This window comes from Diadema antillarum, unplaced genomic scaffold (genome assembly GCF_040938485.1).
Source record: "Diadema antillarum isolate AM-2024a unplaced genomic scaffold, OU_Dant_1.0 seq00000137_RagTag, whole genome shotgun sequence".
Taxonomy (NCBI): Eukaryota; Metazoa; Echinodermata; class Echinoidea; order Diadematoida; family Diadematidae; genus Diadema; species Diadema antillarum.
The window spans coordinates 186,879-211,012 of NW_027271214.1; the positions used below are offsets into that span (position 1 = coordinate 186,879).

The 24,134-nt window shown below is 36.9% G+C and overlaps 1 protein-coding gene across 1 annotated transcript in view; it reads right to left on the reverse strand.

Annotated features, from left to right (window-relative positions):
- LOC139727626 (uncharacterized) overlaps window positions 1-24,134 on the reverse strand; it is a 42,652-nt gene that overhangs the window by 13,430 nt on the left and 5,088 nt on the right. The window contains exons 3-4 of the mRNA XM_071638607.1: window positions 10,331-10,642; window positions 7,062-7,155 (exon numbers count right to left, since the gene is read on the reverse strand). Coding sequence (XP_071494708.1) covers window positions 7,062-7,155; window positions 10,331-10,642 — 406 coding nt within the window. The remainder of the gene's footprint in view (window positions 1-7,061; window positions 7,156-10,330; window positions 10,643-24,134) is intronic.

The window sequence follows — 24,134 nt, forward strand, 5'->3', positions numbered from 1 at the left end:
GTGACTTCCATGAAAGTTTATTGTCAATAACCAAACCTAAAAACTTCATTGATGCAACTTCATCTATAACTATATCATCTATTTTTATATTATTAGGAAGATTATTTAAAGTATTACTAAATAATATACATTTAGTTTTAAGAAGATTTATAGACAACTTATTTGACCTTATCCAACATAACAATCTCTTTAATTCAGAATTTAACAAATCCACCAAAATATGAGGATCTGAATGAGAAAGAAAAACATTAGAGTCATCAGCAAAAAGTACAAAAGATAAAATGTTAGAAGCATTTATTATATCATTTATATACAAAATGAATAAAAGAGGTCCCAGTAAACTACCCTGAGGTACACCACAGGTGACAGATTGGTTGCAGGAGTTTTGACCAGATAGAAAAACATACTGTTTACGATCAGAGAGGTAACTCCTGAACCACTCCAAGGCCTTGCCACGTATACCATAGTGACATAATTTATGAAGTAATATTTTATGATCAATGGTATCGAAGGCCTTGGAGAGGTCCAGGAAGACACCCACTGTGTGATGAGCCCTATCTACTGCTTTGGCTACTTTTTCAATAAAGGAGAGAATTGCTTGAGAAGTGCTATGTCCTTTGCGGAAACCAAATTGTGAATCAGAAATGATATCATAAAAATCAAGAAATTTAAGGAGTCTAGAATAAACAACTTTTTCTAACAGTTTTGAAAACGATGACAACAATGAAATTGGTCTATAATTACTAATATCTTCCTTATTACCTTTCTTATAAATTGGGATTACTTTAGCAATTTTCATTCGTAGCGGAACAACACCACTGCTTAATGACAAATTAAAAATGTAAGTTAAAGGTTCAACAATATTCTCAGCTATATTTTTCAAAATAACGTTATCAATACAATCAGGTCCCGAGCTTCTTTTACTTTCCAAACTCATAATGATATCTTTTACTTCATAACTAATAATCGGATCAAAAAAGAATGAATTTGAGTTGGGTAATTTAAGAAATTCATAGAAATTTTTTTGACAAGCAGGAGTTTTATTAGCAAGATCATGTCCAATCTGCGAAAAGTAAAGGTTAAATGCATCTGCAATCATCACAGGGTCTGTTATTTCCTTGTCACCAGAAACAACTCTTGTAACACAAAACTTATCATTTTCTTTATTTATAGCACTGTTTATTATTTTCCAAGTTTTACTCATGTCATGCTTACAAAAGGATATCTGATCCGCGTAATACTTCTTTTTTTCATAACGCAATATTCTTGTAAGAGTGTTTTTATACATAATATATTTACGATGAGATTGTTCAGTACGTTTAATTTTGTCTGCATAATACAAATTGTTTTTCCGGTTTATAGATCGTAGAAGAGATTTTGTTATCCATGGTGATCTAGGATACTTTTTGTAATCACGTTTAACTTCTACCAAAGGAACATATTTCTCTAAATGAGAATTCAAAATATTCATAAAAACATCAAATGATAAATCCGTATCATGAGTGCTATATACTTCTCTCCAAGTTTCTTCATTCAGACTATTCTTCAAATTCTGTAAGTTATCCGGTGTGACTTTTCTAAATACTTCTCTAGTGGGACTGATTGGTTTCGTGGTGACTGGGATGGATGTGAAAATTGGAAAGTGGTCCGATATATCTGCTAAAATGATATTCGATTTAGGAGTAGGCGTAATATTACAAAATATATTATCAATAAGTGAAGCTGTATTATCTGTCACTCGGGTGGGTTTAGTAATAAGTGGTAAAAAAAGAAGCTGAAAACATACTATCAAGTAAATTCTGAGAGGCATTTACTGTGTGGCATTTCAATATATCTATATTGAAATCGCCCATAACAAAGCATTTTTTATTAACAAAAATTGGGTTATGGATGAGATCCTGTAAGGCTTCTAGAAATAATGCACTGCTGGAGTTTGGAGGTCTATATATCAATGTAATCAAAATATTCCTAGACTTTGGGATATTTATTTCAACAACCAAAGATTCTAAAATTTCATTCATGGAGTTAAGTTCGGTGTGTACAAAATAATCAAAATGTTGTTTAATATATAATGCAACCCCTCCTCCTACCTTGTTAGTTCTATTATTCGTAATAAAATCATAACCAGGAAATGCAAAAGAATTAGGGGAATATTTAGTAAGCCACGTCTCAGTGAGCCCAATAACAGAAAATGAATTCTGGGTAGGATTTTCTAGTAAAGATTGTAAATGTTCGAAGTTGCTATTTAAACTTCGGACATTTAGATGCATCAATGAAAAACTATCATTCGATATCTCTAAAGACTGAAATTGATTAATCGTTAGATAATCAGAACCTTGATGTAATATATTTTCCTCATTCACATTCAAATTATCGAAGATAGAATTAATGGTATCTGCTGCACGGTATTCATATCTAAATGGGTTATTTTCACTTTGTTGATCCTTTTGATTGATTCCAAAAAGGTTAATCAAATCTTCATTCCCTAGAGAATGAAAAGCAAAACTATCTATCTGCGCCATCATTAACAACCAAAATTAAGTATTAGATATGGAGCGTAAGCTCCTAATTGGAGAATAGCAAACTTTACATAAGCCGAGCGGGACCCAACCATGGATTGGAAATAGATTAACAGCTGATTGTGAACACGAGAGATAGCATGACAAGCGACAACATAAACAAGTAAACATAAACAACAAAACATAAACAAAACAACAAAAGCACACATATTGCTCAGAACATAACTAAACCTGATAGACATCAAGCAAGGCGGAGCTCCCGGCGTGCTTGAAAACACACGAGTAAAAAAAAAAAAAAAAAAAAAAAAACCACTCATGAATGGTATTGATCTATGGCTTACGTATAAGATAGACCAACAACGCCATAGTAATCGCAGACAACTGCGGTTAAACCAGCTAATAATCAACATCAGTTTAGATCTCAGTTTTATGTATCATAAGAGACAATATTACCCAAAAAAAAAAAAAAAAATGGAATGCCGTGTGGAGAGAGCAGTGGATAATAACAATGAACAGGACATTGAAAGATGCTAAACTGTCACTGAATACATTCAAAATGTACAGTATAGCGTCATACTCGACGGACCCTGCACACATTTTCCAATACACATTAATTAAACCCATATATTACAACACTTTTGGTACTTCATGATAATAATATCACAAGAAAATAATTCATGTCGGGCTACTTTTTCTTTTACAGTGATACACAGAAAAAGAAATAAGATGGTTAATACACTTTTCCTCTTCCTCTTGCTATCGTCCTTCTTGACACAAATTAGAGAGTATCAATTTTGACATATCGGTGCATGACATTTCTATGATTATACAAAAGAGGGGGAAATTGATACTGCAGAAATAAATGCAAAAGGAAAAAAAAAAGATCGTATTGACCTATTGGAAATAAATGAATGATTCGGCAACCATGGCAACGTCGATTGTTAGTGATGCTGCAAATGACGGGTATGTGAACGGATAAAAGTGAAAAATGGCTTAATACATCAAATAGCATCGTTCTATAATGTTGCCATAGTGTCATGACCAGTGCAGCGGTCTTATAAAATTGCATACCATAATTATCAAAAGTAAAGATGCAGCGAGGTAAATTTGATAAATCAGATTGAAGACCAGTTGCTGAAATACATTATTAACCAGGATTAGGTCACAGTGTCCATCGGTTTAACAGTTTGACTTGGTATTCAATTACATAAGAGAGGAACAAAGTGACGACAAGAAAAAAAAAAGAAGAAGAAAGAAAATAGCGAATTACAAAAAGGTCCCATATCATTCCTGGAAAAGCTAACAAAAAACCAGGATCAAATTTCTACTCGTATAGTTACTCTAGCAACAATTAAGTTGGGTCATACACCGCAGCCGTTCATCATGATAAGCAGATGACTCCGACAAGAACACAACAATAAGAAAAAACAAGCCCAGGTTCATCATTCAACCACGTTGCGGTTGACCCTCAGCCGCCAAGTTCATTCACAGAGAAAAAGACAAAAATCGGGTTACACAAAACTTGTTTGTGCACATAATTGGTATATGGTTATCTGGTACAAGGCATAACTTAGATATCGCGTGTACTGTGTGAGGGTAGAGAGGAACAAAAGGACCAAGGAATAAACATCTGAATTTGGGTTCACGTGACGCCTCAGCGTACATCTTCCATACATTTATGGTACACTTTCCACAAACCCTTGTCATTTACAACACTGTATCATTTGTACTCCCGAAACAAATAATACAAACTCTTTTCTTATTTGGGGAAAACAAGAGCATTCAACCGGCGGCTTATCATTAAGGAACTTGTAGTTACTCCAGCGGCAAATAATCAGCTTTCAGTAAGTTGCTTTAAGTAAAACGCCGCAGCCCCATCATGATAAGCTGATGACGCCACCAAAAAAATAACATAATATAACAAACAGGGTTCATCATTCGTACATGCTGCGGTTGATCCTCAGCCCCCAAGTTCATTTACAGGAGGAAAAAAAAAAACGAAAATCGGGTTACATAATACTTGTTTGTGCACATCATTAACGAACTCATAGTTATTCCAGCGAGAAATAATCAGCTGTCAGTAAGTTACTTTGAGTAGAACACCGCAGCTCCATCATGATAAGCTGATGACGCCACCGCAAACAGAACAATAACATAAAAAACAGGCAATGACGGGTTTCATCATTCGTACATGCTGCGGTTGATCCTCAGCCGCCAAGTTCATTTACAGAGAAAAAAAAACGAAAATCGGGTTACATAATACTTGTTTGTGCACATATTCGGGATGGTTGCCTGGTAACAGGCATAACTCAGATACCGCGTGCACTGTGTGACAGTAGAGAGGAACAAAAAAGAGTAAGGAGTACAAACATCTGAAACCGAATTCATGTGACGCCTCAGTGTACGTCTTCCATTCATTTACGAAACCATTTCCACAAATCTTTATCATTTACAACACTGTATAATTTGTGCTCCCAAAACAAATAATGCAAACTCTTTTCTTATTTGGGGAAAACAAGAAAATTCAACCGACGGCTTATCATTAACGAACTCATAGTTACTCCAGCGACAAGTGATCAGCTTTCAGTAAGTTGCTTTGAGTAAAACGCCGCGGCCCCATCATGATGATAAGCTGATGACGCCACCAAAAACATAATAATATAAGAAACGGGGGTTCATCATTCGTACATGCTGCGGTTGACCCTCAGCCGCAAAGTTCTTTTACAGAGAAAAAAAAAAGAAGGAAAATCGGGTTACATAATACTTGTTTGTGCACATATTCGGGATGGTTGCCTGGTAACAGGCATAACTCAGATACCGCGTGCACTGTGTGACAGTAGAGAGAAACAAAAAGGAGCAAGGAATAAACATCTGAAATCGAGTTCATGTGACGCCTCGGCGTACATCCAGTGCAGCGGTCTTATAAAATTGCATACCATAATTATCAAAAGTAAAGATGCAGCGAGGTAAATTTGATAAATCAGATTGAAGACCAGTTGCTGAAATACATTATTAACCAGGATTAGGTCACAGTGTCCATCGGTTTAACAGTTTGACTTGGTATTCAATTACATAAGAGAGGAACAAAGTGACGACAAGAAAAAAAAAAAGAAGAAGAAAGAAAATAGCGAATTACAAAAAGGTCCCATATCATTCCTGGAAAAGCTAACAAAAAACCAGGATCAAATTTCTACTCGTATAGTTACTCTAGCAACAATTAAGTTGGGTCATACACCGCAGCCGTTCATCATGATAAGCAGATGACTCCGACAAGAACACAACAATAAGAAAAAACAAGCCCAGGTTCATCATTCAACCACGTTGCGGTTGACCCTCAGCCGCCAAGTTCATTCACAGAGAAAAAGACAAAAATCGGGTTACACAAAACTTGTTTGTGCACATAATTGGTATATGGTTATCTGGTACAAGGCATAACTTAGATATCGCGTGTACTGTGTGAGGGTAGAGAGGAACAAAAGGACCAAGGAATAAACATCTGAATTTGGGTTCACGTGACGCCTCAGCGTACATCTTCCATACATTTATGGTACACTTTCCACAAACCCTTGTCATTTACAACACTGTATCATTTGTACTCCCGAAACAAATAATACAAACTCTTTTCTTATTTGGGGAAAACAAGAGCATTCAACCGGCGGCTTATCATTAAGGAACTTGTAGTTACTCCAGCGGCAAATAATCAGCTTTCAGTAAGTTGCTTTAAGTAAAACGCCGCAGCCCCATCATGATAAGCTGATGACGCCACCAAAAAAATAACATAATATAACAAACAGGGTTCATCATTCGTACATGCTGCGGTTGATCCTCAGCCCCCAAGTTCATTTACAGGAGGAAAAAAAAAACGAAAATCGGGTTACATAATACTTGTTTGTGCACATCATTAACGAACTCATAGTTATTCCAGCGAGAAATAATCAGCTGTCAGTAAGTTACTTTGAGTAGAACACCGCAGCTCCATCATGATAAGCTGATGACGCCACCGCAAACAGAACAATAACATAAAAAACAGGCAATGACGGGTTTCATCATTCGTCGATGTACGTCTCGTGCGCCACCAATTTGTTCCCCTTGCGATACCCATTTGTTCCCCGTGCGCTTTGTCCTGTATGGGCATGCGGATCATATTCGTTTCTCATGCGTTTGCGCGTTCCACTGTCCTGTACACCATTGCGCCAGGTACCGTACGTTGTTTGTTCGTTTTGTTCGGCCCCTAGACCGTGCATGTACGCTCCTATGACGATTTGAACAACGGATGAGTAAAATATCGCCCGTTTCTTGTACGATAGGCTAATCCGGCAAGTGTTAAAGGGCATTACTAGAGGGGACGGAATGCTTATACACTACATTGCTCAGTGAGACTCAGGAATCGAACTCGGGTAATTTGGATCTTGAGACAAATGCGTTACCGACTGCGCCAAATCACCGCCTAAATAGTAACAATAATCATAATAACGCTACAAAATACAGTGATTTTGATGGTGATGATGATACTAATCATGATAAGGTAAGATAACTCCTTACCTCCAAGAGAGTGTCCGGCCATGAAAATCGGTGCATTTTGTGACATTCCCCCCTCGGTGAGCTGAGCAAGAGCCATCTCAACAGCTTGTCGTAACTTTCAACAAACAAACACACAAACAAATAAACTTACAGAAATATTTCATGTCTTGTTTAACCCACTATATCCGTCCGATTACAATGCTCACCAACGTCATTTACACAAAATATTACATTTCAAAAATCCTACCAAACGAGCAGAAAACCTGTCATGCAAAATCAAAATGAGGATCTCTTCATGCATAATTTTCAAATACTCTTCATGACGAAGTAATGTTTATCTCTAAATATATGAGATGCGGACGATAACCGGCTAAATGTGTGTAGTTATTACCTTTTTTTTACTTAATATTTTGCCATCATTTATACTGGTAAAAATATGAAAAGTATTTCGTGTAAAAATTTGGCTCTGTGGTAGCCGCACTTTGATCATCGTGTTTGCAATGACCGATTGTCAAAAGATTGAAAGCTATTATAACTGAAAATAAAACATTATGGATACGAATCTGGATAAAGCTTTACACGGAGGCATTGTGTATATAAGCAATATCACTTGTAAAGCATGCGATTGAATGGGACATGATAGCTGAAAAAGTTAAGGAGACAAAAAAAATTATGTACATTACATAGTATACTTACATATATATTAGGTATGTGTAACATTCATTCATTCATTCATTCATTCATTTATTTTTCATTTCCAACAAAAACATATAAATATATTACAAAAATTGAATACAGTGCATAAATTTCATCATACAAAGTAAAGGATAAATTTACAGAAAACTTGTAGGTATAGGAAAATGTTGGAAATGGGGAGGAATGCTAAAAAGCTGAGCTTGTAGGCTGCATTCCCCCCACACGTAATACAAGAAATTATATGATCGATTGACTGATAAACATTGAAAATGGATGAAACAAAGAAACTAAGACAAAAAGACCTATAACCTAACTTATCCGAAACAAAACCCCGAACAAATCCCTACACTAAGTCGCTGTCATGCCGGAAAAGAGAGGAGAGAAACAAAGTAGTATGTGTGTGTGTGTGTGAGTGTGTGTGTGTGTGTGTGTGTGTGTATGAGAAAGAGATAGGGGGGGGGGAGAGAAAGCAGCTTAATGCGTGTGGAGTGAAGATAAAAGACAAAAAAAATAGGAGGACACGAGAGGTAGTGGATGGGTGGAGCCGCTTAGCTGTAATTTCAACAGAATATAAGGTTGGATTTTACACTTCTTTGCAACCAATAAAGAATCAACAATTCTCATAACTATTCAATATATTTTTCTTCAGATTACTCTTAAAAGAACTTAAACTTGGAGATGTCCTTAAACTGTTAGAAAGGTTGTTCCAATATTTAGGTCCAGCAAATGTAAATATAGATTGTGTAAACATAGTTCTAGTTAAAGGCAGATGGAATTCATCTGAGTGACGAGTCGGATACTTATGGAACGAGCGGTTTCTCGCAAACATGCTTGTGAAGACAGACGGCAACAAATTATTAGAAAGTTTATACATAAATTGGCCAAGACAATAATGATAAATATCAGTTATCTTTAAAATTTTGTTTTCAGAAAATAAAACATCGGTGTGGGCTCTCCAAGAAACATGACAAATTATTCGAAGAGCTTTTTTCTGGAGACGGGACAGTCTGTCGAGATATGTTGGATGTGTGTTCCCCCAAGCTATGATGCCATAATTCAAATAAGGTAAAATCAAAGCTGAATATAACATTAAAAGGTGGGAATAGGAAATAATATTTAACTCTATTAATAACACCAATATTTCGAGATATTGTGTGACAAATACTATCAATATGTGACTTCCATGAAAGTTTATTGTCAATAACCAAACCTAAGAACTTCATTGATGCAACTTCATCTATAACTATATCATCTATTTTTATATTATTAGGAAGTTTATTTAAAATATTACTAAATAATAAACATTTAGTTTTAAGAAGATTTATAGAAAATTTATTTGACCTTATCCAACATAACAATTTCTTTAATTCAGAATTTAACAAATCCACCAAAATATGAGGATCTGAATGAGAAAGAAAAACATTAGAGTCATCAGCAAAAAGTATAAAAGATAAAATATTAGAAGCATTTGTTATATCATTTATATACAAAATGAATAAAAGAGGTCCCAGTAAACTACCCTGAGGAACACCACAGGTGACAGACTGATTGCAGGAGTTTTGACCAGATAGAAATACGTACTGTTTACGATCAGAGAGGTAACTCCTGAACCACTCCAGGGCCTTGCCACGTATACCACGTATACCACGTATACCAAAACTGAATTCGGCGTAGTAAATAGCACTTCAGTGTCCTTTATTCTCGAGAACGACAATACATATTATAATCTGATCTTGTTATATTTTAAGGGAATTCCAGTGGAGATGAAAGTCAGTCCGAAAAGGAGTAAAATTTCCTTAGCGCAATAATTACGATAATGAAATTCGATCAAAATCGGATGAAAAATGAGGAAGCTAAGACATTCTAAACTTTCGCTAATTAATTTGCAGGAGACAATTCTTGAACGGTCAATATGAATGTGCAGATAGTGACGTGATGCTGTCATCTCCTTACAACTTGCCATCTAGTTTGTACATAAGATATTGAAATTTCTCAAATCCTCGTGTACATGTTGGTCATGTGCTGCATCTTAATAACAGAAACATTGAATTTTCGTCATTCTTTTTGTACATGATCAGTGGACAAATTGTGAGGTGATGACATCATCAGCTCACTCATTTGCATGATAATATCAACTGTACAAGAACAGTTCTGCAGAAAGCACGAAAACTTCACAACTCCCCTAATTTTTATCTGTCTTTGATCAAATTTTCACTGTTGCACGCGTATAACTTGTAACTGGACTGGAATTCCTATCTAAACAATGATTCTCACACAGCTCCCGAACAGCTAAGAAAAATTCACGAAACGGTTATGTCATGGTATTTTGTATTGAAAAAAAAATTAATACATGTACCTGCTTAAGTCAAAATATCCAGACCACTCTGAGATTAGAAACTGATACATACTTTGTTGTCGAAGTGATCAATACCAGCGTCATGTTGTTTTGCAAAGATCAACGCAGTTTTTTTTTTCTGGATCTATTGTTATCCATTCTACTGGTTTGGTGAGATTGAAAAAAGGGGAAAAGATAAACAGTTCCGTAGCAAGAGTTCTAGGCCTATTTCCTGAGAAAAAAAAATAAAAAAACTCACATGGATTGGATTGGGCGTGTCCGAAGGATAGTCAGTTGTCAGGGCAACCCACAGGGAGAAGGGAGCCTGGCTTTGAATTTCCAAGGCCAGTGGCTCGTACGTGTCCCCGCTGATATCGGCTCCAGGTACAACGATGAGGGCCGCCTCATCCGCGCCCAAGTTTGGACCAGGACCTTCACGGACTGGCCCAAGGTCGTATGGACATGGACAGAAAATGTGAGAAGAATCACTCCGATAAAGTTCTCGAACGACGCCATTCTGCTTTTTCCTCTTTCCCTTCTCGTTCTCGATCAAAATGGCGTGCTGCAGCCACTAGCGTGCGAGAGGTAAATGATAAGTGATGGAACTAGGATGTCGTCTGCAACTATCATGTCCTCCCTCGCTCTCCAGGTGCAACGGTGAAGCGCCAAATGGTGCCATGTGAAACTCCATGTCGCACGTGTCGCCACTATTATCTCCTCTTGGAACGTGACAGTGATAAGTTTAGTTTGTGACGAGTTAATATTTGAAATGACTGGAAACATGTGATATCATGAGAGACAATTCTCACTCACTTAATATTGCACGACAAGGGTGAAATCATTGTTCATTCTGGAAGCGGTTTTTGAAGATGATTTACTTCACAGACATCTGGGCGTTTCCCGACAGTGCAGCGACGAAACTGATCAATAAAATGATATGAAGCATTTATAGTCTTTCCATGCACCGTTTATTAATGCACACGTGACTAACATGCTAACATGTCTTCTTCCCCTGCCGCATTGTGCTGAATCACAGGTGATTGTATCAAACCCTCTTTCCTCAACAGCAAGAGATGATTTTCTTCCCACCACACATAATGATTTCACTTCAACTGTAATTAATAATAAAAGATACTACCTTTCGTGAGAGGCAAACTTGGGACCCGTTTCATAAAACTTATCTGCCACATTTCTATGACAAATTTGCTCTCAGCCAATCAGATGCAAGGATTTCAGTAGCTTATGACAACTATTATAATTTGTTATTGATAACAAGTTTTATGAAATGGGGCCCAGACCTACATTCAAAATGAGGCCATCAGCCCAGTCAAGCCATGGTGGTGACGGTCTCCTGCTTCCGTGTTAAATCAAATATCCCATGTACTGCCTTTTCTGTATTTTTATGCAACCATGATGCTTTACAATGATTTTGTTATGCATGTAGTATAAACGGCACTTTAGTATTGCTCATTTGTCATGTGGTTATGTTTTGTTTTCAGTTTGTCACAACTACGTTATTCATTTGATTTGATTTGAGAGGCAGAATATAAAATACGAACGAACGTACGAACGAATTTTAACTCAGATTTTATCTAATTTCGACGAGTTCATATGTTTCATTTTCTTTGGTATCAGAGAACGAAGTTTCACAAGCAAAACAATGTAAAATGATACGTCCCTCATCATGGTGGTCGTTCTTCTCCTCCCCGCATTCTCTATAAAAGAAGACGAACTGTTTTCTGTTTGCTTTGATGAGCCAATAATGTACAAAGGCATCGTACAAAATGTGGACGACGTTGCGCGAGAAGACGACCTATGCATAAACTGGTATAAAGATGAAAACAATAAAGATCATACCATCATAAGTATTAGCGATATTGCAATATGCCGTCATCACATCGGAATGAACGTGTTTCGTTTGTGCTGATATATCTACAACGATGACCTTATTAGCGTATGTTTGTGTGTGTGTGTGTGTGTGTGTGTGTGTGCGCGCGTGTGACTTTCATTTCAATCTTCATTTTTTTTTCTTTACTGCCTTCACGTAAAGTCTCTTAAAAACACAAAAAATAGTAAAATATACGTGGATACGACACATATCTACAATGTGTATAGATTATCATGGTGCATAACATGCAGTCAAGGATTTAAGTTTTTGCACTTATTACCAATATGTTTTGCTTATACATTGTATATAATTTTCTCTGTTTATCTTATGAAAATGAAAATAAATTTGAACTTTGAACTCTGAAGAACAAAATGATTTTGCATATCCGTATTAGCTCGCTGTACACTCGTCATAAAAAAAAGACAACAATAAAGTATACAATATTGTTGAATTGTCATCTGTCTCGTTTTTACTTGTAAACCTTACACTCAATAAAACAAACAAGCATACAGGAGGAAATAGACGACATTGGTTCTGATGGGAGTGAGAACAGATGAAAGAAAAGTTAAGTACCACAAACGATTAATCAAGAAGATTTAATGAATATCTCTGCCATGAAGTTACATTAATAAAGAAAATTAGTAGTCAAAAGTATCTTCATAATTTTTCGATACTTTCCCGCAAAGCAAAGTTAAAGAGTCACATGACCCAAGTGGTTATTTTTAGACACACCGCAGGATGTGCTTTAATATTCATCTACTGACATTTCAGTGACTATAACTTGCCTACAGAATGATTGGCTTTCATTCTAATCTCCCCATTCGTCACACTCTGGTTTTGCTTTCAGAGGATAATATCGTTCATGCTGCAATACACGTCCTCGTCTTGCGAAACGCTGGGCCGTTGGGACGGGAACGTTCAACTCTGTATTTGCTTGTACCGACAGATGGCGTCAGTCACAGGACCCTGGCTGGGATGGGGTTGGGGGTGGGGGTGGGGGTGGGGGGGGGGGGGGTGAAGACACCAGGGCCAGGACTTGGCCGTAAACTACCCGCAAGTAAACATCATATTAATTTTTTGATAAGTATTAGGTGACACAGCGTTTGTCAAGGTCAGTTTAATGTCAAGGAATTGTAACATCTGGGTTATCTTTCGATGGGTACTAACCAATCAAGCTATAGTGGAGTATAGCAAGTCGAGTGATGACAAAGGCTTACACCAAGAACATAATTATGATAAGTGTCATTATTTTTGCCAGTACAAGATTGTGATAAAATCCCTTGAATAAATCGAGTTAATGAATTAACCCATTCCATACTGAATTCCGAAATATCCACAGACGTAATACACAAGACACCAATTTCCAGTAGGGAACGGGTTAAGAATGGAGAGTAAGACATTGAACCGTAAATTTGTCATCATTAGCAGATTTAGGGGACATAAAGGGCATACCACTACACTAGTTGAAAACTGTTTTTAACATCTAAATATTCCATTTCTTTTTAACCTTCACACGTTCATCTTCGAGAACGCCCTGAGAATTTAAGTCTAATGGACTTGGAGCTACATTCATTGTAACTATTTGCAAGAGAAAATTAAGTAGAGGGGTGAAGGGATAGCCTGGTGGCCTGAGTGTCGCTGCCCGGAAAGCAATAGATGACAGGTTCGAGTCCCGTGGTTCCTTTTTTCCGACATGTTTGTTAAATTACAGATCAGCAGTTGCGATCTTACAAATTGCATTTTGTTAGAGGGAGACAAACGGAAGAAAATTCAAACCTCAATTATAATTATTGTCAAGAAGTTTGATGGTTTCTATTGCAGGGGTGGATCCAGGAATTCCGTAAAGGAGGGGCTCCCCCCTTTTTTTTTTCTTTTTTAAACAAAAATTAAAGGGGCGGGGTGCGCCCGGAGCGTCTCTGCCTGGATCCGCCACTGCTTTCGGTATGAGGAACCTATCTGCTTATATTTAACTTCTGATAGTAGTAGCCATCACAGTGTAAAGTATTAGAATGATGTCTCGAGGAATGGTATAGCTTTCTTTCGAGGATGTCGGTGATGACATTAAAGGACATCTCCGGGTGATTTTCAGACTTTTACATTTGAACAACAATATAAATTAGCTATGCTGAGTACAGAGTTTAAGAATTTATAGTGATTAGGATGAGGAATAAGAATGTTTTCAAAATTTATAACAAATTGTAATGAACAAGGATGATGACATGGCAGCTTCACCATAAGAATGCATGAGTTGGGGCACAATGAAGCAGAACAAAAGAAGATACATGCATATAGATTCTACAAAAGTGAACTTGTTAAGCGAGCGTTATTGTCATGAAATTATATACTGACATTTCTGAAATGTGTGAGGCTCTATGTCATCAGCACTGTTCAGTGTAATTTCTTTAAGATTTTTCAGAGTATTGGTTTCTCTGCTCAGGGACCACAATAAATCCCACAAATCTATACATGGAGTTGTCGATTTACGTACTACATGATGTGAATTTATGAAAATCGCCTGGAATATCCCTTTAAATATTTGTGTTGCGTGAAGCCACAGTCGTGCTATAGAAAAGGAAATCGCGCACAATATATAACCCAATTTCCTCCAGCAAGTTCATCCAGCACGATTTCGGATGACTAATCAAAACATCAGTGGCTGTGCCGTGGAAGAATACCACTGTTTGACGAATTCTTTACTCATCGCTTCTCTCGTCTCTTTCTGGTATAATGTGACGCAAGGTCATAGGTTAAACAACCCATCTGTCAAGTTAATAATGCTGGATGACGTTCATTTGTTAGGGGGGGGGGGGCGGCGAGACTGCAAGCCCGTTTCGTGCAAAGCTCGCATAGATTGCTGTAACCGGCCGGGAACACATAATCAATCAAAATCATTGTGATTTCACATGATTATAAGTGTAAATCCCGAACGAAATTAGCCCTGGTTTATTTGACATCGCAAATAATTAATTTCGTTTGTCATAAACTCCCCATATACGTTGTCCGTGATAAAAGGGTCTAGCTGGTGAGACGAGGGTTTTACAAAATGAAGATGGACAAGTATATAACTATTCTGAAATCATAAAAAGTTGTCATTTCATCATTCCTCGTCATAGGTGTAAGTTTGTAGTCCTATAGGGCCTACTTCAAAGCCCAATCCTTCCCCCTTCTCTATGTGATTAGCGGATGATAGGTTGCTGTCACTCTTTACTCCAAAAACAAAACAAAACAAAACAAAACAAAACAAAACAAAACAAAACAACTAAAACAAAACAAAACAAAACAAAACAACACCCCCCTCCCCAAAAAAGACCCCAAAAGATGAAGTGTTTTTTGTTTTTTTTTGGGGGGGGGGGATAATACAGATATGTCCACGTGATTTCCAAGGTCACGTGCAAGGTTAATAAGATTTGCAGCAGTAATAACACGGGTGCGGGCGAACGGATACCGCATTGTTTGTATAGAACGAAGCGGCGAAGTGGAGGGGATGAGGTTTTCTCCTCAATTTCCTCTAAATCGTTTTGTTTGTGCAATCTGCAGACAAGCCGATATATGAGGATATGGATAAAAGAGGATAATAAAAATAATCATAATATGGTTGACTTCAGAGACGATCAGAGTGTTCGCGTGACTGTGAAATGTGAATTTCCCGCCAATCTGGCTTGCAGATGTTTGCCAAGCAGTGTAAAGGAAGATTGTATTATTGATAGGTGGAGCTTCAATGAAGAACTTGCACGGCACTGCACTTAAACTTGTTATTTTTTTAATGGATTGCATGCATGCGCTTAATAAAAGTGAAAGTGACGTTACAAGAAACCAAAACCCAAAGAGAAATGCGGATTGAGTGAAAGCAGTAACATTAGTAGAACACATCAGTGAAAGATTGAAGAAAATCGGACAATCGATGCAAAAGTTATGAATTTTTAAAGTGTTGGTGTTGGAACTGCTGGATTAGGAGACTACTAGAGGTTATGCCGTCATGTGTGGACAACAATATAACGAAAATATAAAGGGAATTCCACAAAATTCATTTTTCATGAAATGTACACATTCCATCAACATGATACTGGCATATTATGTTAAGGGTAGTTATTATTCCCCATGCTTTCTAAAAGCGGTTAGTCATGTGCCCTTTCATTATGCTCGAAAGTGAAAGCATGTTGAATTTTCTTTATATTTTCTTTTGCTTATAATTGTTGTCGACTCATGATGTCATACACTCAGTAGTCTCCTCATCCAGCGCTTCCAACACCAAAACTTTGAAAATTAACTTATAAAAATAAGTTTTGCATTGATTGTCCGATTTTTCTCAACTTTTTTTTTAAAATTCAATTGATCAATCTATCAATTCAATTCAACGCAATGCAATGCAATGCAATGCAATTCAATTCAATTCAATTGTCTATTTATTTCCATCAAATACTGATTTGTTCTACAAATGTTGCTCTTTCACTCAATCCACATTTCTCTTTGGGTTTTGATTTCTTTCAATAATTCTTCGTTGAAGTCTGCATAAAAATTCTCAGTACCGGCCTTCAAATTTCAATGTTCAAAAATCAATGGCCCAGCTAGGTCACGACCTTTGGACAAATCGCAGTGAAAATTATGCATGTAGTGCCTAATCTAACCCTGAAAAAGCTGAGAAGGTACAAGTGATGAAGCAATGTGTGAAAATGCAATGAGCAAATTTAAAAATTGCGCCCTCATTCGAAACTTCTCGAACATTTTTTTTTTTTTTTTTATACGACGGTGACTAGAAATAAGATCATATCCTACCATCTCGATCGTCCCATCATCGCATCTCGTCCCATCTTCGTTCCTTCAAACGGGTGGCTTGAACTTGAAAAAGGAGGTCAAAATAAGAAGCTGTCATTTGGACTAATATCCCCGGGTTCCTACAAACAACATTTGCGTTGTTTTCATAAAGGGAGGACGCCACGAGGATATTTTAACAACATTCGAAATGCCCAGCACTATCTTTCATCCCTCCCCTGGCACTGCTCGTTGCTTGATGGGTCGTCAGATGTTTTAGCATTTTCTTACGGCTGTTGAAAACAGGCTAGAATGAAGTCGTCAGATGTCAAGCTAGGAAGTAATTGACCGGTATGCAGCGAGACATCATGCCCAGAGCGACCTGCCGTGCTCTGGCCACGGGGAACTCTAGGGCTGGGTGCTTGCCCGGGGATGGCTGGCTGACCTTGGTAGCATTGACCGGAATTTGCCGAGGAATTCACAGCCGTACGTCTTAGAAGGGAACTAGGTTAGAAGAGTTCACGAGTAGGTCAGGCGTGGTAGGAGCATGCGTCTTACGTGTGGAGGTAGACTGGAGTCTTTCGAGGAACGGACCAAAAGAACGAAGCATGAGCATCAGAGGAGACCTATCGCTTACTAGTATTTTTCACTTATCAAAAAGTGTTATTAATCATCATACTCAAAGATTATTCTGTAGGCCTAAGTTTAAAATCAAACAAAGTAAAACTGATACAGGTCAGGCTGTGGTTACCAATAGACCTACTGGTTAGACATATCCTGCGGATCATATCTCTCTTAATATACAATCATGTCGTACATGTACTCACTACATAAACTGCATAAATTCCTCATATGGCTATAAGTTATTAACGAACCCTTTTTCATTTTCGGATTAACGAACCTTTGGAATAACGAACCTTCGCAATATCGAACCTTCAGAATAACGAACATCACTGTGAAGGGAACAGTAGGCCTACTGTCTTCTCTCCAGCAGGGAAAAGTCAGATGACTTTGTTTTGAATGATTCATTGACCATCAATAAAGTAAGAAAATCGGATTATATAACAAATGAAATATCCTGGTCCCAAAGATCTTGTCATACAGAGTCTCCACTGTTTCAAAATCGACGATACAGCCAATAAGCCACCTCCCTGATACAGTATATACTATATAGGCCTACCCTACATAGTTGCCAAACTCACTACATAATGTATTCACAATCAAGTTACAATTCAAATCTCCATTTCTTAAAGTGGATGGAGAGTTTTCCTCTGTTTTTGCCAGATGATACTCAGTTTCTTTTTGAATTTTCATGTATAGCTTATAAGATTAAACGCATCAAATCTAGGCTAAGTTTTCTTATCAACATAAATGAATGTAATATTTGGGAGATAAAAACAATTATAGGATAAAAATTTGTTAGAGACTAAAAGAAAAAAAATCACCACTGACACGTTGTTCCGAAAATGTCGCCTTGACATGCATGGACGCCGACTAAACTGATTCCTTCCCGAATTGTCGGTCACCTTTAGTTGAAATATTGCTATTAAAAACTTACTCGTGATGAGCAACTGCTGGAAAGGTTTACCTGTGACCTTAAATCTGACATCTCTTTTTTTCTCTACCATCTGGCATCTCAGCTTCTGATACACCATCTCTCGAATTTTGACCATCGCCAATAAGGAAGTGTTGCCCCATTTAAAGGGATTGTATAGTTTTGGTTGACACCTAATTTCAGGTTTCTAATATTTTTTGGCGAGATAATGAGAAACCTCTTATGAAATATGAAAGAGCATGTAATTCTATGAGGAATTCAACGTTTATTTGATGAAAATTTGTTTTGAAATTGCTTAGATATCCTAAAAAAGAGCAATTCTAATAAAGTGTGGGACCCACACTTGTGGGACCAAATCCCTCGTGTGTTTATGAGAACAATCACTAATATGTCAAACAAGCACACAATTGAAGTTTCATCAAAATCTAGCGGCAATTATATTAGAAAGTCACTGAATTTGTTCAATTTTTTCAATTTTCAATTTATTTTCATATTTCTCAAAATAGCACAAAAAGTGAAATTATACAAAATGAAAATCATACAAAACATAAATTACATGAAACTTCACCAGAATGTACAAAAGTTTGTCTTGGTATAAAGACAAGGCCTGTATACATCAGAGTTGAGCTATGGTCATAATGCGAGAAATATGATGGGTCTTGCGTAAAAGCAATTGAAGTTTCACATTTTCTTGCTACACCCTGTGCTATAAAATCTATAAAAACAAGATGAAGGTGATGATGTGACGTCATCAATACATGTGCTCACAAGTCTTCTCATGTCATTTCTTTTTTCAAATTGATATTCAACCATCACGTACCTTTCTCACCAATCATTGTAATCTTCTAAGCTCTTCTATATAGTTTTCTAAAGTTTAGACCAATGAAATGACTTCTAGCATTAGATTATTTGAGTGTCAAAATTTGTATTGGAGATTTATCAATTCGTGGTCCACGTGTTCGTCAAACAATATCAATTTAGCTGGAAAAATCCTCCGGAACGTTATCATATGCTGTACAACATCAGCTTGTTTTCAATACACAAATTTTCGGGCACCTTGCCCTTTGTCAAGTAATTTACGACTGAGTCTGTAAATCATTTGACAAAGGGTATTTGTGTATTGAAAATAAACTGTTGTAAAGTATCATACATCTTAACTTATGCATAGCTGTGTCATTTGGTGTTGTATAACATCATAATGTAGTATGGAAAGAAAAAAAAAAGACGACTTAGAAGATCGAGACACTGCTTTAAGCCAAATCTCAAATACGGACGAAAAGGCAATAAAACACACATACATAAAAGAATCAAGTTTGATTTTGACACACCTGCTAACATGACAGTAATGATTACATGTTGTAGATACCCGAGCAACGAACGCATCAAAGCAAACAAATATGACAACGCGAAATGTCAATAGAAAGGAAGCGAAATGAAAGACGACATCTGCCAGAACGTCCCAAGTGAGTTTAGTGACAAAGGGCGTTTCCCCAGGAGGACTTTTTATTAGAGAAGAAAGGAGAAGAATTTTATGAGAAGAGGAGTGACAATGATCCGGTGTTTATCCTGGAGAGGAATGATGGTTCTTAACGCTGCGTCAGAGAGGAACGGTTCGCCAGGTTCTCAGGTAGTACCCCGCTGACCCTCACGTTCCAGTGTTTACGCCGAAATCGTGTCAATCCACTTTCGACAGACAGTGATGATAACGGCAGCGTGGTTTAAAGGAAACCAAAACCCAAAGAGAAATGTGGATTGAGTGAAGGCAGCTACATTAGTAGAACACATCAGTGAAAGTTTGAGGAAAATCGAGCAATTGATGCAAAGGTTATCATTAAAATAAAATCGTGTTGTAATGACTTGATAAAGAGACTACTTGAGTTCATGACGTTATGTGTGGACAACAACGTAAAGAAAATATAAAGAGAATTGAACAATTTTTTTTTCATAAAAATTACACTTTCCATTAACTTGATACTGACAAAATAAATGTCTAGGGTAGTAATTGGTCCCTCTGCTTTCTGAAAGCGGTTAGAGAAGTGCACTTTCATTACGTTAGAAAAGTGAAAGCATGTTGAATTTTCTTCATGATTATTTTCTTTATATTGTTGTCCACACAATATGATGTCATAGACTTAAGTAGTCTACTTATCCAGTGGTTCTAACACCAAAACTTTAAAAATTCAGAACTTTTACACTGATTGCCCGATTTCCCTCAAACTTTCACTGATGTGCTCTATTAATGTTGCTGCTTTCACTCAATCCACACTGTCATGCTCTTTGGGTTGTGGTATCCTTTAAACATACTGAGTACTCCATCTCATTCTCCCAAGACTTCACTTGTCATAAAGTTTGGCCAAAGGAAGGGATATAGGGGCATTTAATTGTCATTTAACTCGTTGAGGACTGTTTGATTTTGCTACAAGACGCATTTCCAGTGGCGGATGCAGAGGGGGGCGCAACCGGCGCACGCCCCCCTTTATTTTTCGTAAAAAACAAAAGAAATCAAAAGAAAAACAATGAAATGAAACCCGGAAGTGGCACCAGAAATATTAGTCACGCCCCCCCCCCCCTTTACAGAATTCCTGGATCCGCCCCTGCATTTCCCAATATATACACTGCCCAAGTATACTCGGGATTCGTCCTCAACGGGTTAAGAAGCATATAGTGGCTCTGGGTGCGGCAGTGAGGAATGAAAAATGTTTCGTTTAAGAATGTTTTGTAAAATGGCCTACTATTATTCTATCAGGTATACGTGTTACTACTTCACATTGAATGTTTTGAGTCATGTGTGGCAGGATTGATGTTTCACACCGGGTAAGTTTTCTAAATGGATGTTCTTGAGACATCCAAGCAGACAAGACGATGATAACTACTTCCTGGCATAACGGGGAAAACACTCTTTTTTCATAATCTTTTTGCAAATGACAAAGGAAACAAAGGCAATCAAAGGCTGAAGAATAAAACACATGCGAAATTGGACATAAAACGACAATGGGAAAGACACTATCCGCACTGTGAGAAAGTGAGAAAATGGGGGGGGGGGGCGGAGAGATCGAGATCGAGATCGAGATGGGTGTACAAATGAATATGGGGATAATCGAGAAGGCAAATAATGACCAGAATAATAAGAGGAATAAAGTTAGAACAAAGAGTAAAATAAGATGATCTTGCTTACCTCGATCAGTATATTATTTATATTAATGATTTTCATAGATCCTCGGAGAAACTATCATTCATATTATTCGCGGATGACTCTAATCTTTTTTTTTCCCACCCTGACCCAAATATCTTAATAAGAACAGTCAATGAAGAATTGATAAAGGTTATACAATGGATATACGCAAACAAATTGTCATTAAATATTCAAAAAACAAAAGTTATGCTTTTTAGTAATTCTTTAGATAGCCTCCCAGGCAATATAACATTTGATACTACTCCCTTAGAAGAAGTTTCTTCTTTTAAATTTCTTGGTGTTTGCGTTGATAACAAGCTTTCATGGAGGAATCATATTGATAACATATGTAAAATTATTTCACGTAACATTGGCGTAATGAATAGATTGAAATATTATCTTCCTTCATCTGCATTATTAACTCTTTATTCTAGTTTGATACTCCCTTATTTAAACTACGGGATTCTTGCTTGGGGTAATACATATCAGATGTTACTTGATAAACTTCTTTTATTGCAAAAGAAAGCGCTTAGAATTGTTTTTAATTTACATACCCGAGAACATACAGATGCTTTGTTTTCTGACCATAAAATATTAAAAGTAAATGATTTGTATGTGTTTCAACTTGGTCAGTTTATGTTTAATTACAATAGTACCTTTTTACCTAAAATATTCCACGATTTATTTCATCGAAACAGTCATGTTCATAACTATCCCACGCGACGATCCGACGAATTCCATCTTCCGTTAATGAGAACCGCACATGCCCAAAATACATTTCTTTATACCGGACCCAGACTTTGGAATAATTTAGATAATAGTTTAAAAGATTCCCCCAAATTTGTCACATTTAAATATAAACTCAGAAAACATTTACTTTCTACTTATAATCTTAGATAATTTAAATTGCTATAATTTATGTTTGAGCTTTCACCTGTCCTGATGTCGCAGCACTTGGCGTGTTCTGTGTGCAGACCTCTCTTCTTTCTTCTCTCCTTTTCCTTTCCCGTCTATTGTTCTTCGTAGACTTGTATATTGTTACCGTCTTCTCTCCTCTCGGTACTGTCTCGCGTCCAACAGTGTATATGCGTGTGGGTAATTGAATGTGTGTACGAATGTATTGTCCTTGTCATATTTCCCCGGTACACGTGGTTCAATGAACAGTGTCCGGGCACTATAGCATTGGTATTCTATATTTTTCTCCCGACCTGTGTATCTCAAAATAACTACATGTATATTGTTATAGAATAGTATATCATTCACTCATTATTTATCTAGCGATCCACGTCCGACAAGCTTTGCTTTTTAGTGGATCACTATTTTCCATGATCGAATTTATTTTCCGCTCGCCCACGTAGTATTTGTACAGTGTTCCTCTTTATTATTGTACATATATGTTGTTCTATAATTTGTCTCGTATATTACATGAATCTTTTGCAAGCGTTTGAACAATATCATTTAATGACATGTATACATTGTACTATGTTTTTGATTTTCGTTGATTGGAAATAAACTATGATTGAATTGAATTGAATTGAATTGAATATTTCAAAAGCGCTAGTATCTAGTGATCTTTCGGAGGTTCCTGTCTTCGGGATTAGTCTACAGCGTACAGCTTCAAGAGATGTACCCCATTATACTCATGAGTACATCCATGTCAAGAGATTATCGTGTATAAACTGTCTCGTTGATGGATGAAATTTACGAGTATATATTCATATAAGATTCAAATGAAGATTGTCATGTAGAAAGGTCCGAAGCGTTCTCCAATGCGCTCACCATCCCTGCTGGAAAGAACACAGAGTCCCCACAGTGTGATACATTAAGGCGAAACACAGTATGAACACAATCAGTGAACACAGTGTGATATCTCTTCACATTGTTAAATTCGAGCGGTTTAACATTGTGAACACATTGTGAATCATTAATCAACAGCATGAATCATCAATTCACAGGGTGAAACAGAACATATTCAAACTATGTGAGAACACTGAAAACCACACCACAGTGTGTCATCTTCACACTGTTAAATTCGAGCGTTTTCACATAGCCGACTATGTGAACACGATGTGAACACACTTTAGGACACTGTGCTCTTTAAAGCAGGGATGCTCTCATAAATTAAGTTGAGCAGTAGAGATGGGCGTTAAACTGACGGCCATGAAAGAGGAAGATGAAAAGAGGAAGATAAAAAGAGACCGCAGATATACAGGAAGACAGCATAGAAATCTACAAGGTTTGGCATTGCCATTGTTTGTATATTTTTGTCAGTTAAGTGTTGTTTTCAGTATTTCATCTTTGTCGCACCTTGTGAATGACTATAAGATGAAAAAAAAAACAATTCTTAAATCTGTATCATGTTTTAGTGTGGGTAAAAAAAACAATAAACAAACTTCTAAAACATTACGGCATCCTTTCGGAAACTACGGCATTAAGATATAGCGTCTTTCTGATGTATTTTAAAGTCTTCTCCGTGCATGTTTTCTTTTCATTTCACATAAGTGTTACTGATTCTTTACTTTAAACCGACTGAACACATTTCCCAGTAGTCTTCCCTATGATTTATCAATGATGTCGGCATTGCCTATGAATTAAAAGCTAAAAAAAAAAAGGGGGGGGGGGCTGAGCAAACAGTGAGCCCTAAAAGGTGCAGGAGGAGGCAACAAAAGGAAGTAATCAAACATATCAAAGTGTATATA